At 36.6% G+C, this 15402-nt stretch overlaps 4 protein-coding genes across 8 annotated transcripts in view; 1 reads left to right on the forward strand and 3 right to left on the reverse strand.

Moving 5' to 3' along the window:
- On the reverse strand, nucleotides 1-941 carry LOC118751158. Its single transcript, XM_036485929.1, has 3 exons — nucleotides 728-941; nucleotides 248-669; nucleotides 1-188 (listed from the first exon to the last, which is right to left on the reverse strand). The coding sequence occupies exons 1-3, from the start codon at nucleotides 832-834 to the stop codon at nucleotides 10-12; spliced, it is 708 nt and encodes a 235-aa protein (XP_036341822.1). The 5' UTR covers nucleotides 835-941; the 3' UTR covers nucleotides 1-9.
- Nucleotides 942-1262: 321 nt separating this feature from the next.
- On the reverse strand, nucleotides 1263-3685 carry LOC118743390 (26S proteasome non-ATPase regulatory subunit 12). 3 transcript variants are annotated; one of them, XM_036476049.1, is made up of 5 exons: nucleotides 3602-3666; nucleotides 3217-3403; nucleotides 2048-2913; nucleotides 1826-1982; nucleotides 1263-1766 (listed from the first exon to the last, which is right to left on the reverse strand). In XM_036476049.1, the coding sequence occupies exons 2-5, from the start codon at nucleotides 3382-3384 to the stop codon at nucleotides 1461-1463; spliced, it is 1497 nt and encodes a 498-aa protein (XP_036331942.1). In that variant the 5' UTR covers nucleotides 3385-3403; nucleotides 3602-3666; the 3' UTR covers nucleotides 1263-1460. The 3 variants fall into 3 exon arrangements, with proteins under 3 accessions (XP_036331942.1, XP_036331933.1, XP_036331924.1); XM_036476040.1 differs by lacking the exon at nucleotides 3602-3666 and adding an exon at nucleotides 3483-3501; XM_036476031.1 differs by having other exon boundaries at nucleotides 1264-1766; nucleotides 3524-3685.
- Nucleotides 3686-3947: 262 nt separating this feature from the next.
- LOC118743406 (histone acetyltransferase type B catalytic subunit) lies at nucleotides 3948-5778 on the forward strand. Its single transcript, XM_036476059.1, has 4 exons — nucleotides 3948-4281; nucleotides 4344-4845; nucleotides 4921-5278; nucleotides 5343-5778. Exons 1-4 carry the CDS (start codon nucleotides 4215-4217, stop codon nucleotides 5631-5633), a joined length of 1218 nt encoding a protein of 405 aa, XP_036331952.1. The 5' UTR covers nucleotides 3948-4214; the 3' UTR covers nucleotides 5634-5778.
- LOC118743374 (katanin p60 ATPase-containing subunit A1) overlaps nucleotides 5692-15402 on the reverse strand; it is a 39491-nt gene continuing 29780 nt past the window's right edge. For 2 of the 3 annotated variants that reach the window (XM_036476013.1, XM_036476007.1), the window contains exons 2-4: nucleotides 9455-9711; nucleotides 8260-9372; nucleotides 5692-6871 (exon numbers count right to left, since the gene is read on the reverse strand). In XM_036476013.1, the coding sequence (XP_036331906.1) occupies nucleotides 6546-6871; nucleotides 8260-9372; nucleotides 9455-9711 (1696 nt within the window). In that variant the 3' untranslated portion in view covers nucleotides 5692-6545. The remainder of the gene's footprint in view (nucleotides 6872-8259; nucleotides 9373-9454; nucleotides 9712-15402) is intronic. The other variant, XM_036476019.1, reaches the window with a different exon arrangement.

A 15402-nucleotide genomic window follows, 5' to 3' on the forward strand; every position in this document is an offset into this window, starting at 1 on the left:
TTAAAAATCTCACATATACAGGTGTGACCCTTCTTTATAAACTGGTTTGTATGTGTCGCTACAATTAATACCAAGCGCTTGCAGCAATTTTAGGATGGGTTGCGCTGCCAATGTATCCAGCGAGACATTGTCAGTGTATGCTACATAGGCGGATGCTGGCAAATTCTCATTGTGACGCCAACAAGCAACTATAAGGATATTTATTTATAAAGTTTGAAGTTAGATAAATACATCAAATATTGCTTACTTCCTGCTGCCACCCCAACGACAAAATTTGGTGCATCCAGTTCTTCTACATGCGGCAGTTTAGAATTTATGCCCCGCAGGAATGTAATATCATCACGAATTTTTCGCAAGTTTTCGCTCTGATATTCAATCTTTGACTTTACTGTTAATGTGATAACGGTTTCCGCTAACTTTGCATACGGCAGAAGCAACTCTGTCACTTCACCGCTATTTGTCAGATCTTCTTTTAATAGTGCAATTAACACCTCTTTATCCTTAACATAATGCAAGGACGATTTTGACGATGGTATTTTACAAATTTTCCGTGCGTTCTGTAACAGTGATGCTTCCACGAACTCTGACACGTCGGTGCCCTCAATCAGAAGAAATATCTTGCTGGGCAAAGGTGCATATGTCTCGTTGGGTTCATACAGTAGTTCAAGTCTGCAAGGGGAAAGTCGGTTAATTCAATATGCAATGGAATTAAAAAAATGCAACTCACTTTTTGATCTCCTTGTCCTTCTGCACAGGTTCATCCTCATCACAATCATCCCAGAAAGCGCGAGATGATGGAATATTTAAATCACCGAAACCCATTGGACAGCCCATTTTTAAACGATTTCACTCTTGGAAAGTATTTTGGCAGTAATTATTTAAAAACAAGATTGTGATTTTCGCTTGTCATCAGCCACTGGCAGCGAGCGCGTTCACTAAACGCATATCCAACAGCTGATTGTGATAGGGTTGCATTGGAACATTTTTTTTTTTTAATACTATCTAATAGAGGAAAAATATTAATTACTAAATTAAAAAAAAAAATAATCGCAATTCATAGAACGAATTGCAGAAGTGTTCAATATCGCAGAAGAAGGAATTAAATCTGCTTTTGGTTATGCAAAAAAAACCTTTTTTTCATAAAATACGATATGCAGCTAAAAAAAAACAAGCACAACACTTCAATTTTAATCCAGAAAAAGCTTACCACTTCTCTGGCGTAATCTCAGAGTCGAATCACGCACATATACTGACTCGTGAGTAAAAGAAATATTTTTTTAAGCTTGCACACATTTTTTTTTTTATTTCGATGCAAATGCCTACACTCAAATAATACGTATATTTATTCTGTGTGAAATGCATTTTTCGGGGCATTTAAATTAGTAGGTATTGTAAGTTAAAATTAAATCAGCTTTTGCGAACATTACGTTATGAAAAAAGTACCATTATTTGCAATTAATCTACTCTTCAACAGCTACACCAATTGCTGAATGAATGCACTCTTCTTTGTTGATTAGATGACAAGTCTTGTTCACCAATGACATCAGTTGGTTCACATCGTTCGCCCAATTGTTCAGTATATCGGAAGCACTCTTCTTGGTGGTGAAATAAACAATTCCCACGGGCCGATCAATTTTAACGCGTATGGTATCGCTATTCGCTAATTTTGAAAGATATTCTTCGCAGCGATTTGAAGGTAAGTTCAGTAACTCACTCATGCGTTGAAGGTGGATGCGCGAGTAGTACATTGCGATAATGCGAATGTTCTATAAGCAACAAAATTAGGTTGAATACAAAGTGTGAATTTATGAATGTAAAATCTTACGTGCTCCATAAGACGATCCTTCAGTTCAGCAATACATTTGCGACCATGTTTTGTGCTGTCCACAAACATTTCATTCTCTGCTAATACGCTGCCAAAATCAGCGTTGAATGTATCGAAATTTATTAGCTCTTTTGACATGAACAAGCGTAATATTTCACTGAAATATTTAAAATAAAATAATATGTACTGTTTTAGTTTTAACAATGTTTTTTGCCATCTTACCGGTAGGCGGGTATGTCCTCAAGTTTCTTATTTTTCGACAAATGCGCCATCATATCACTTTGTTCGTTGTCGTACGGCGCTAGTACACAATATAGCACAGCACAAATGAGTTTCTCCTTTTGTTCCTTTTCTTGTTCGGGAGTCAATTCTACCGCCGTCAAGGCAGCGGCTGCTACAGCAGCAGCCTTGAGTTCATCTTCGCGCTTCTTTTTATCTTCCTCACTCAATTTCTTCTTCTCTTCTTCAGTCAGATCTGGCACTGCAGGTGCTGGACGCGGTGGTTCAGCGATTGCCTGATAATGGCGCGAGGTCTTTAAGAATGAAGTGTCGCGGTCTAACCGAATCATTAAGTTGTAGAATTTTAACTTTAAGTCATGCTGTGCTGGGTCATCGAAGAATTTTATGCTTATCTTCTTGGCTATGATTTGTGTTGATACAAAGTCTTCTTTTAGTAGACAAAGCCTCATTTGTTCTAAAATCAATTCAACTTTTTCGCGCTTATCCATTGAACCATATGTTTCGACTTGTAGTTCTTCCATAACAGAGGCAGCGCCAGCAATGTCGCCATCGGCCTCCTTGATATCAGCCAAAATTTTTGTTAAACGGGCGCGTTCGATTTCTACATAAATTTTGCCTTCAGTGACTGTCCGCAATGTGTCAATTAGCTTCAATTTAGTGGCCTTGTCAGGCGTTTTATCTACATAAGTGCAGCATTCTTGTATCATCTTTGATACAGCTTGCTTCAACTGCGAACGCCGGCGCGCTAATAATGAAACATATTCGTTCAAAGCATTCCAGTTTTGAGCCTCGAAGCAGATCTGGCAAATTGCGACTAGTACGCGTGAGCAAGAGACCATATCAGAGCCCTGAAGAAATAAATGAATGAACTCTTGGTCTGGCAAATATTATACATATCTGACTACATTATTTGGTAGTGCACTTTAGCGGATTATCAGAAGGGGTCTCAATCGACGCGTTTTAAGGCCAATAACAATAATTCGAAAACGCAAATAAACTATTTTAATTTACTCGAAACACTTTGCGTACCTTCTTTTGATGAATTTCACGCAAAGGTGTTCAAAAACGAGTCTATTGATACCCCTCTTGACTTTTTTGATTGAATTTTGGGCAGGCTCCGCAAAGTGCATTTTTACCCATTAATTATTTACCAAACGTGATTGCTTTTCCAGCTGCAACAGCAACTCTATAGCATCATGGAAAGCTTCAGGATTATTTTTGGCCATATCTTTGGCTAAAGGAATTTTCTCATCACAGGCAGGTGAATAATCCACCTCCATTTTGGAGATGCGACCGCCTTCAAACAAGTAATTATCCATTTTACAGTGCTTTTTTTAACTAAAATAAAAAAATGGAAACAAACGATTATGCGGGCGAAAGTGGCGAGAGAAAACAATTGGACAAGTTGACATCCCACTGAAATCGAAAGGTTGAGTACACTTCATTTGAAAAATTTACCGCGTATGAAAGATCTTAATGCAATGTCTTTCCTAGACCTGATGTTTTCCTTCGCTAGTTAAAATAAATTGAACTTACTTCAATTTAAAATTTAGAATAATAGTGAAAATGCGGCTACAAGCAGACTTCGGATAATTCTGCTTACTAATCGATTAAGTTGGCTGCGATTGTGCAATCTGCGTGCTGTCAATGAAACTGTGAACAGGGTGGTAGAATGCAAATTGGAAGAAATAAATACGGTATGCTAAATGTTTAATTAATTTGATATAAGTAGCAGTTGCAAAACATAATAAAAATATTTTTTCGCCTTATAGTAAAAAATTAAGAATTCAGCGTAATAAATTTTAGTGTATGCATTTATTTTTAGGGGGTTTACAATATGCACACTAAACACACCATTTTGCCCAAATGTCAAAACCAATTGTCATTTATTCGCCAATCGCATTTTGCGCCCGAAATTTTGTATCAACGTTGTGGCTTATTTATTTTCAGTTTAATGCAATTTTCGGGTGAAATATAAGGAGAAATCTATAATAAAGTAAATCAATTTTGTTTACGCATTAATAGCAAACAGCAGGAATCTAGGCAATACTGGATACAAGCTGGTAATTTAGAACTTTTGGTCAGAAGCGAATCGCAAGATCTCTGCGAGAGCAATACATCTCTGTAATCAAGCTCCACATTTACCGCCATGGCGCATATACATGACTTCGAGGAACTAGTATTGGATGCACTTGATGTAGTGGAATTTAAATTGAGTGAGTATAGCAGATTTTAGACGCATCCAAATGAAGCTAATGAAACCCACGTGCAATTTTAGTACGACGCAAACAAGACTTGGAAGATGATAGTCTTGTATTCCACCCCCAGATGGCACATCAAATATTTGGCGAATCGGAGAGCATATTCGGTTATAAGGACTTGCTTGTGCGAATACTATACACAGCAGGACCACTGCACATTTACATTGGCATCGAATATAGCAGCCGGGTTGATGAGCTATCAGGCGGGGCATTAAAAGCGGATAATGTCGTGAAAACAATAGCAGAGAAATTGCCTGACGGCTGTTTCTTCATCAATATGGATGAATTTTTAAAGACACTCGACAAAGCAGATAAATTTCAACCTTTCGGCGAAAAGTTGTCTGAACACAAAGTAAGCGATGCGCAAGGAAAGGAGCGTTTGTTCGAAATATATCACAGTGATTATAAAGCACCGGCATTCTTGAAATTCTTCGGACGTTTACAAACCTTCATACTCTGGTTTGTTGATGCAGCGTCCTATATTGATGTGGATGATACGCAGTGGAGTTTCTTTATTTGGTATGTAGTAATATGGATAAACTGAAATCGCTTATATTTATAATAAACCCAAATAATTTTTCGTTCATGCGATAGCTATGAGAAGTATAAAAATGATAATGGCGACTACCAGTACGCCACCGCTGGCTACACCACTGTATACGAGTACTATGCATATCCGCAACATATACGGCCACGCATCAGTCAAGTTCTGGTGCTACCACCATTCCAAAAGCTCAGCATTGGCACGCGATTCGTTGAAAGTATTTATAAACATTACCAGTCACAAAAAAATGTTATTGATATGACAGTGGAAGACCCATCCGATGATTTTCAGCGTTTACGCAATTTTGTAGATGCACGTTTATGCATGAGATTGAAAAGCTTTGCACCCGATGAAATTAAAAAAGGTTTCAGCAAAGAAATGGTGCGAGAAGCGCGCGAAACACACAAGGTACTACTGCTGTAATTGCTTATCTTACGTTGGAATATAGTTTATTTCAAATTCTTTTTTACAGTTGAATCCACGTCAGTGTCGGCGCGTCTATGAAATACTCCGCCTTTATTATACGAATGTAAACGATAAAAATGACTATTATGCCTACCGCTTGGATGTGAAGCGACGTTTGAATGCTATACATTATAAGCAGTTGAATGATATCAAGAAAATGGAAAAGGCAAATGTGGATACCGAATGGTTGAGAGCGCGCTTGCCTACACAAAGTCAACGCATCGAACAATTACAAGAGGAGTATGAGCAAGTAGAGAGTGCTTATAGGCAGATTGTTGAAAAGCTGCGTGCGAATTAGAGTTACATAATATTTGTGTTTTATTATTCATTTTATTGTCAATGTTGATATCAATCAGTTAATTGTCCAACATGTCCTTCATTTTGGTAACACACTCACTTTTTTATGTAATAAAATTTAAATTATTGAAAGTAAACATGTTAAACGATGGTTTATTTAATTTTTTAATATTTCAAGTTGGAATTTCGGATATTGTAGAAGTTAAAATTTCACTTTTGGCGGATTACGCCATTTCCATATATACCTTTTTCCTTTAACACGATAGTAATACATACAGGGTTTCCCCGATCAAGTATTATCACTCCAGCAGGCATGTGTAACTAAATTATTATTTGAAAGCTGTATACAAATTTACCTCAGTACACCTCAGTAGAAGTACAAAAACCATTTGTAGTGTTGATTAATTTATTACTTCGAAATTCGAATATACACACATACTACTAAATTTATAAATATTTTATATAAAATGATTTATCTATCGACTAGCTGCATATATGTATGTATGTATGTAAATGGTTATCTAACATTCACGTCTTTTATCAATTTTTGAGACGATCTAGCGCTTGAATTTCAAGTAAGGAGGCAGGATATATTTTCTTGATACATAGGATATAGGACAAGGGGTGGGTTGTTATATAATTTGAGCGAATTCAGGTAAAGTTACTCACTAGTGACGAAAATAACATAAATGGAACCATAAACATCAGCAGTACTAATCCATATTAGAGCTATGAACTATGGAAGTTTTATAATAAATGTATGTATGTACGTACGCAATTGTATTAGTTACACGCACCTTCCATTGAGCCCTCTTTCGGGTTTAGAAATTCTTGAAGCTTGCACTTTATTGCTTTTTTATTTTAAATTATGTCTAAATAAATAATGTGCAAATAAATATCGCCTGCGACTAGCCTAACATGAGCCATAGACCTCCATCCATTTTTCGAAACGTGAAACATCATCAGCCGTTACAGATTGTTTAGTTCGCTCCATGGCTTCTTGGAAATCCTGCAATGTTATGGGTTGATCAATGTCCTCGCGTCGTATTTCCTTGATTTCGGATGGCGAACGGCCGGCTATGAGGCGACGCATTGCCATCATGGCGGCATCGCGACATACATTGCTTATGTCCGAACCGGAATAACCTTTTAGCTGATCGCCAATGAGATTCGTGTCAAGATTGGGTGAAAGACGCACATCTTTGAGACAAAGTTTAAGTAGAGCGGAGCGGGTTTCTTCTGCGGAAGAGAAACAATTTTACAAAATATAATTAGTACTAAAAATATAAAAAAAAAATTTTTTAGCGAAAACTTATTGTGGAAAATTTGGAATTTGTGCATATCAAGGTGGTCCTTAAAACTAAAAATCTAAATTTTGTTCTACAAAAAAAAAAAAAAAAAATTTGGCGTCACTACCAGGATTAAAAAAAAAATTGTAATTTTTTGCAAATGCGAAATATATTTCAAAACTGATAAAAACATTTAACACTTTTTTCGGATCTCAATTCCACCGAAAAATATTTAATTTGTTCCTACATATTACACTATATTACAATATCGACTTTTGTGACACTTTTCTGACAACAATGGTTATTTTAAAAACAAAAGCTCTTATTTAAGAAAAAAGAGCTTTAAGTAAGAAAAAGGTTTGTCCAATATATTGGACGTTTGTACTGAAAGGGTTAAACTGGTTCTCATATAAATTCATAAACTAGGCAAATTTTTGCTGGTTAAAGTCACAATTTTGTCGAATTTTTCCGATTTTTTTAAATACATATGTAATTAAATTTTTTCAAATCCTGGGAGCGACCTCTAATTTTTTTTCCTTTTGAAATTTTTGTGCGGATGTCTTTATTTTGTACGTGGAACATTATACCCATGATTTTAATATTTTAGGAAACACCCTAGTATATATGTTTAAAAAAAATTAAATGTTTTATATGAACTTTAACGCGGAATTGAGTGAATATTGACTTGAATGTTTTTTTATTCCTCTGACTACATTTTTACCTTTTTTTTTAGCTTTTGGGCTACTTTAAGGACCCAATAGATTCAGTTTTAAATTTTTAATTATTGTTTAGTTACCCTGGAAATTTAAAAAAGCTATAAATTTCAGCTTTCTTAAAAACTTGAAAAGCTTTAAAGTTCGCACCCGAAACTGTTTTAATATTTTAAGAACCACCGTATAAAACATGTTAGTAAAAAATTTAATATTTTAATAAAATTTGAATTTAACTGAAGAATTGCGTGAATGTTAACTTGAGATCTTATTTTATTTCTCAATCTTAAACTAGATCTTTATCTTAATTTTAATTTCAATCTTAATATTAATCTTAATCTTAATTTAAATTTAAATTTAAATTTAAATTTTGATTTTAATCCTAATCTCATTCTTAATTTTAATCTTATTCTTAACCTTAATCCCATCCTTAATCTTGATCTTAATCTAAATCTTTATCTTAATTTTAATCTTAATCCTAGTCCCAATTTTAGCCTTAACCGTAATCCTTATTCTTAATCTTATTTTTAAACTTAACCTCATTCTTAATCTTATTCTTAATCGCACCCAACCATTTAGAGCCCAACGAAAATTTATGTAAACAGCCGCTTTTTCCCCTGCGACTCACCATTTGGAAGTGCAATATAGATCCTTTTCTCGAATCGTCGCCTAAAAGCCTCATCAATGTCCCACGGATGATTTGTCGCCGCCAAAACCATAATGATCTTATCTTCCTGCAGAGTCGCATTCAATCCATCCATCTGTATTAGCAGCTCGGCTTTAAAGCGCCGACTTGCCTCATGTTCGGAATCACTGCCACGCGATGTACACAACGCATCGATTTCGTCGAAGAAAATTGTGCTCGGCGCATAAAAGCGCGCCATTTCAAACAATAAGCGCACCAGCTTCTCGCTTTCGCCACGATACTTTGAGGTTAGCGTGGCTGAAGAGACGTTGAAGAAAGTGGTGCCACATTCGGTGGCCACCGCCTTGGCTAGCATGGTCTTGCCAGTGCCCGGTGCGCCTACCATCAAAACGCCACGCCATGGGCGTCGTATACCCTTGAAGAAGTCGGGCATAATTATCGGTAAAACGACAGCTTCCTGTAGTATGGCCTTGGCTTCATTCAGCCCTGCCACATCGCACCACTTGACGCCGGGATTACGCTGCAATATGTCCTTTTCGAGCGTATCCACCAAGTGCGTCTCATAGCCGATGGGCGAAAATACTTTCGTTTTTGTTTTCGGCGAACTTTTCGGCGTATTCTGCGATGTGGAGTTCTCCTCCAAAGATGTGATTTCCTGATCATCTGAATTGGAGTTCTCATCAATCGAATTCTTCTTAGGCTTGTCTTTGAGTTTGATTTGTGTGGTAAGTTTGCGTGCACGTATGCGCTCCACGCTACGGCTTTTGCGTGTTGCCGCCATGGCTGAGGCCTTAATGCTACGCGAACTGCGTCCCTTGTCGCTGCCTAGGCTGCCGCCCACGTTGTGCGCGCTGCCATGATGACTCAAATTTATGGAAGGCAGTGTGGGCTGTAGTTCAGGATCGCGTGATCGGCGCAGTGACGAGATCCAACGGTTGTCATTGTGATTCGGGAATTGTATGTGCGTATTATTGCCTGTGTTACCGCCAGTGCCGCTGCTGCCACCTACACCACCATTCGCATTTTGATAAAGTGGATTTGTGGAGCCCGTAGTGGGCGGCAAGTTTGTATTGGGCCTTGGCTGTGGGGGCACTTCTGGAGGAAAGTTATAACAGGGGTGTGACATATTATTTGCTGCATCATTTAACGTACTTACATATATTTCTATAATAATTACCTTGCGTAGGTATACGCGTCTTTCGTAGTCCTCCCGCTGCCATACCACCACCAGCGCCCAGTGTGGCCGAGCTACCTGGTGAAAGACCGCTTAAAGTGGTTGTGCGTGTGGTCTCGGTTTTTTTGCCATTACCAGTACGTGTCGGCCTGTGCGTGGTTGTGATCTTAGTAAAGGCGAATGGTGGATATTGATCCAGTATCAATGAGTCCATCATCCGTGCCACATGTGAGAGCCCCGTTGGCGGTGTTGTGGAGGTACTGTGTAACGGTAAAAAGAAAAGGACATAGATAGAGTTTTGATATGTAACAAAATGTGAATAAAAGGAATAACAAGGCCATGCGTTGGGGATCATCAAACATCTAAAGCAACCTGTTAAAGTTAAATACAAGTGGCTTGTGACCCGTCACGTAAAAACTTTAAACCAATGATAATGCCTAAATACCTAAACCAATGGGTGGACAACGAGAGCGATGAATAAGTGACACAAATTCGCAAAGGAGAGAGGCAATTGGCGAAGTTTTTTGATCTCGGCCCAAACCAACAAATGGTTGTAGTGCCAAATAAGAAAAAAAGAAGGTGTGCAATAGGAAATATGTATGTATTGTTACGGCATGCTCAATGAAACTGTGCTCTTGAAAGTTACGCACATCGTACGGATGTCTTTCGAAATTACATATTAAGTTATTGTAGCTAGTATAAGGGCATACAGTTCATCGCGGAAATATGTTTGAGCTTCAGAGTAAAAAATGTTCATATTTAAAACAAAATTGTTTATGTCTTCCAGTTCTAGAACTCCATATAGAGAATATTATTCCGACGTATGTAGTTGAGTATTTAGATATGCGTATTACTAACCGGTAGAATTCAGTTTCGATTATTGGCTGGAGAAACGTTCCAAATTCCCCAGCAGTGACAAACCTCCGAGTACATATCTTAAAAAAGCTTCTCACAAAAACTATTTGGCGGTCAGAGTTGACGTTAGACGTTGGAATATGTCAAATACTCAGTTATATCAAAAAACGCCAAATACGAGGGTTGTTTCCAGGGTTCTGGGAATTGTACTATGTATAACATATATGTAATACAATATGATCGCAATGAGTTTTTAATTCGCAATCAAGGAAAGACAGCTTATGAAAATGTTTGTGATTGTAGAAATATAGGTACGTGTATATTTTTAAACTACTGCATAGAATGAAGTGCCATATCATAACAGGGGCGGTTCAGGGAATTCAACAAACAAACACAAATTTGTATATATGTACTATAACTAAATTACGCAGAGGTTATGGGAATGTTATTGGTGCCAGACATGTCTTGACATGTACAATATTGTTCAGCTTAGCTGCTCGACTGATATACACGCGTTTTCATAGCACCGCCAGAGAAACGAGGGATGTTTTGAACGATTTACGATGGGAAATGCTTTCGCAGCCACCTTTTTCCCCAGATCTTCCACCCAGTGACTATCGTCTGTTCGCAGATTTGAAAAAAAAACCTTTCGATTTGAAAGTTTAAATGACGTTAAGCATGCCATAAATAGATGGTTTGGGGAGACAGCGAAAAAGTTCTTTGAAGACGGCTTTAAAAAAAAATAGTTATTCAGAAAATTAACAAAATAATAAAAATTATAAGCTAAATTCCCAGATCTTTGGAAACATCCCTCGTATTTTTCAATTTGTAAACCGCTGCTGTCCGATTTGATGGGACAAAGCTGTCGCTAAGTGCATTATTTTTAAATAACTATGTTTGCTAATTTTACGCACATATTTATAAATACATACATACATACGTCAATAAAAGCCAATGAACTTCATGGAATGAACTACTAAAGTACCTATTAAAAAATAATGAATCAATTTTATCGCAATAAAAAATTATAACCATTTGCAAAAGTGATAATCATATGTGCGTCCGGACTCATGCTTCACGTGCATTTTTACGTACATACGTAAACATATATCTACATACGTATGTAAGTTGAGGACTGAAATATATACATATATGCATAATAGAAATCCATGTATTGTATGTACGTATGTATATACATATGTATATACAAAACAGTACTATTAAATAAATATTTATGTGCCTACAAACATACAATACATATGTATGCACATATGTCTATACCTAGGATCATTTCATACTAAGGTCAAGAGTAGTTTTCAACTTTTATGCAAATAAAAAAAAATATTGAAATAATTTGCACGCAAACATTTTATGTTTTTACCCGTGAGTGTGTGTGTGTATAATATATAGGGACACATACATACATACTCACATAAGCATATAAAATTGGTTATGGACATAAACTCATACAAAGCCTCGCACATTATAAACTCGCAAATGATCGACTGATTTACCGTAGGGACAGAGTTTCGGTGGTTCAGTATGGTCTACAGTCTAGACATGGCGCGACCGGCTAAACGATATTATTAGTATGACGATATGAATACATACATTCTTATATAAGTATGGACATAAAAAAAAAATAAACAAAGGAACAGACACAGACTTGCATGCTAAAAGTCAATATGGCGACGATTGAATTTCCGCTATGGGAATTCTCAAGCTTGTATGTGCATGCATACATATGTATGTACATACCAAAGATGGAAAAGAACGCACAATTGGGCTATTTTCCGCCCTTCAATGCCACCAGGGTCTTGAGGCCAAATTGGCAGATATTTGTTCCTATTTGATTTAGACAAGACTTGCTTACTTCTTTTTATTGCAAAATTAAATTTTTATAGACAGTCGCCAAAATAGAGAACGCTTTCGGAAAGGGATTTTTCAATACGATCTTACTTAAATTCAAAGTGCTGGTTTTTACATGTATTTATATGTTTTATAGAATATTGATTCTCGGTCATCGGGTCGAGATGGAAAAAGAAGTAGTATCAATAGTTAGTTATTTTCCTTTTAAGTTTAATGAAACGCGTGGATACGTGGCGTATGAGTAACATAATTTAATGCTCATACAAAAAAATAAACTTTCGTATTGGTCTGGATGTTTACAAAAAGTATTAAAATAGTCCCCTAAGTATTAGACAAGTATATAAAAATGTGGTCTTAGAAATTTGTCGTTAACTCCTTTGAGAATAACCCCACAAAGATGGAATTAGAAAATATAAAATTGAGTCGCAATTGGGTAAAAAATGTGCCAACATACAGATGAAAAGGCCAAATAATGAAAGGGCGTTTTTTTATCTAAGCATTTCAGATAATTGAATTGCTTAAAAATCGTTCGATGTGATTAGGTGAGTCGGCTTAAACTTTTGGGCCCGCTCCTTGGTGTGACAACATCAAAACCCCAAATGTTATGATTTTACTTTTAGATGTGTAAACAACATAGCTCTCGGTGCGGGTAAAATTTGCGGTAACCCAGCAGAAAATTTGTAACTACTTCTTGTGTGTAAAAATGAACATTTATGGACTGGTTATGACAATTTCGGGACTAGTTCGGGATCATATCGTGGCCGTTTTGGGACCTGTTCAGGACTATTTCGGGCCTAGTTCCGGAGCTTTTAGAGGCTAGTTCAGCAACATTTTCGGCGATCATTTTGCGACTAGTTCAGGACTATGCAAAGACTAGTTAAGGGTAATTTTGGGATTTATAAGAGACCACTTCGGGACGTTTCCAAGACTTATTCGCAATTATTTCACGACCTTTTCAGAACCACTTCAGGACTACTTCAGGACAAGAAGTTAACACACCAAATTTAATTTCGTCAAGCTCTTGCTTTCACTTTAATCAAAGCTATTAACACACAACCATTTGCAGCATTTTTGTATTGCCAGCAAGAATATGCAATCCTCATTGTTTTTCGAGAAGCGCATTCAGATAGAAACAACTTTTTCTATAGTTCATTTTTGTTGGATCTTACTCGGTCAAGCAAACAAACCAGCGAGTGCACTTTTTCAACGTGCGAGTCTCCTCTAATTGCATCTCTTTTCAGCAGATTTCATAGCTACTAAATAGAGCATGTCAGACGTGATAATGCTATGTATATATTTTGAAAAGGCTGTCAAATTGAGAAATTTCAGAAAGCAGTTGCATGAGCAGTCACACCTTGCATGTAAAGTGTATTTCAAAAAAAGGTTTTTCATTTCCGAAAGGCGAATTGCAGTCTGGCTGTTCACACATTGAAATAAAATTTCTTTTTATCAATTTGACAGCGAATTGCGTGGAAAAGCTGGAAATATTTGCACGTCTGACACGCTCTAATAACTTGCAGGGTCCCATATTTCCGAAGGTGTAACTTCCGTGTTTCTTATTTCTTTGACGAATGCGGCAGCTGGAGGAGTGCCGTTGTATAGAAGGATATCTATTAATTACATTTCTGTTCTTCACTTATTTTCTCCTATCTTCTGGAAAACGGAAGCTTGACCTACATATAGCATTTTCAGTTTAAATTAAACTTTTTTCAAATTAAATGAAACCTTTTTCAGGTTAACCGAAACCTTTTTCAAATTAAATGAAACCCTTTTCAGGTTAAGCGAAACCTTTTTCAAATTAATTGAAACCTTTTTCAGATGAAGCGAAACCTTTTTCAAATTAAATGAAACTTTTTTCAGATTCAATGAAACTTTATTCAAACCAAATGAAACTTTTTTCAAATTAAATGAAACTTTATTCAAATTAAGTATTAAACTTTTTTATATTAAGGAACAGGAAATCAACTTAACCTATTAAGAGCCGTTTGCACCATGTCTGGCTAACACTAAAGGCTCTGTTATGTATACTTGGCATTGCTTGAGAGTTGTAAGGAATCTGTTAAATGAGCTTCGCGTGTAAGCTGTTACCCAACGCACAGCATTACATACGTAGAAGTCTGTTGGTTTTTGATTTCTACGTAAAAACACGTACGTAACAGAGCCTTAAAGCTGAAATTAGTCAAGAACGTAAACCTACCGGTACGTAAAACCGAGTCAGCTGACACGATCTGTCTAACCAAAGCGCCATGTAAATGAAAACTCAACACCGCAGAATTTTTCTGTAGTTGTAGCCCGTAGCGCAGAAATCTGCGGAATTTAGATTTTTCCGTGTCAGCTGATTTCTCCTTCTTTAGATGGTTGCCACTTCGTCAGTTTTACAGATGGTAAAAAGGTTATAAGTTCCTATTCAAAATATGTTTAAAATATTTGAAATTTACTATTGAATAAGGATTTTGTTGAAAACTAAGTAGTTTATATTTAGCTAAAATCTATTATAGCACGAAAAATTGTAGTTGAAAGGGTAAGTTTATAAAAAGGCATTGATGAGTGGCAACAGTGTAGTAAGCAACACTGAGGGCTCCAGTAATCGACAAAATTCTGCATATACAGACTGCGTTTAAGTATACGTTCTGCGTTGCACATCGTTATCGACGCCATACTTATATCACGGAGTCGATAACGCCGATTATGAAGTTTAACTGGGAGAATATTTTTACTGTTGCTACACGAATTCAAAGCTGTCAACTATTATTTTCTTAAGGGAGAAGAGGGAAGAAAGTACAAATACTCTCCCTTCTCACTCACTCGCTTAAGCGAAATGTAAAATTTGGCATTTGCATAACAATTGTCTAATTATTTTCTTTTAACTTAAACAAACTCTACGGATTAGAGCACAGTCTAATCACGGCAACATTCAACTTCGGTTCAAGAATAATTTTGACATGTCCCATTTCCTTTTCACATCATCCTTTACATGTACTCCCGAAAACAGAGATATTTGAAGTTTTATAAAATGAATAAATTATATGATTTGCCTAGTTACCAAAACCCCTCGAAAATCACAACAAACCAACCAACCTACCAAAGCCTTATTTTTAGAAATGAAACTACCTATTTTGGTTCAATTGGAGCGAAACGGCAACACTGTATTCAACATGCCTTGACCGTAAGGGAGAGCAACACGTAACAGCTAATTCAAAGTAAATGAAGTTTCATTTCATTTGAAT

This window comes from Rhagoletis pomonella, unplaced genomic scaffold (genome assembly GCF_013731165.1).
Source record: "Rhagoletis pomonella isolate Grant_MI unplaced genomic scaffold, Rhpom_1.0 Rhpom_scaffold_00001, whole genome shotgun sequence".
Classification (NCBI taxonomy): Eukaryota; Metazoa; Arthropoda; class Insecta; order Diptera; family Tephritidae; genus Rhagoletis; species Rhagoletis pomonella.

Bases quoted from the DNA above. Each gene is read 5' to 3' on its own strand.
- LOC118751158 (XM_036485929.1), bottom strand. From the start codon at position 834: ATGGGCTGTCCAATGGGTTTCGGTGATTTAAATATTCCATCATCTCGC. The intron at 670-727 runs GTGAGTTGCATT...TTCCCCTTGCAG, and splicing joins AAGGACAAGGAGATCAAAAA to ACTTGAACTACTGTATGAAC. The intron at 189-247 runs GTAAGCAATATT...ATATCCTTATAG, and splicing joins CGTTGGGGTGGCAGCAGGAA to TTGCTTGTTGGCGTCACAAT.
- LOC118743390 (XM_036476049.1), bottom strand. From the start codon at position 3,384: ATGGATAATTACTTGTTTGAAGGCGGTCGCATCTCCAAAATGGAGGTG. The intron at 1,983-2,047 runs GTAAGATGGCAA...TAAATATTTCAG, and splicing joins GAGGACATACCCGCCTACCG to TGAAATATTACGCTTGTTCA. The intron at 1,767-1,825 runs GTAAGATTTTAC...TGTTGCTTATAG, and splicing joins AGGATCGTCTTATGGAGCAC to AACATTCGCATTATCGCAAT.
- LOC118743406 (XM_036476059.1), top strand. From the start codon at position 4,215: ATGGCGCATATACATGACTTCGAGGAACTAGTATTGGATGCACTTGAT. The intron at 4,846-4,920 runs GTATGTAGTAAT...TTCATGCGATAG, and splicing joins CAGTGGAGTTTCTTTATTTG to CTATGAGAAGTATAAAAATG. The intron at 5,279-5,342 runs GTACTACTGCTG...TCTTTTTTACAG, and splicing joins AAGCGCGCGAAACACACAAG to TTGAATCCACGTCAGTGTCG.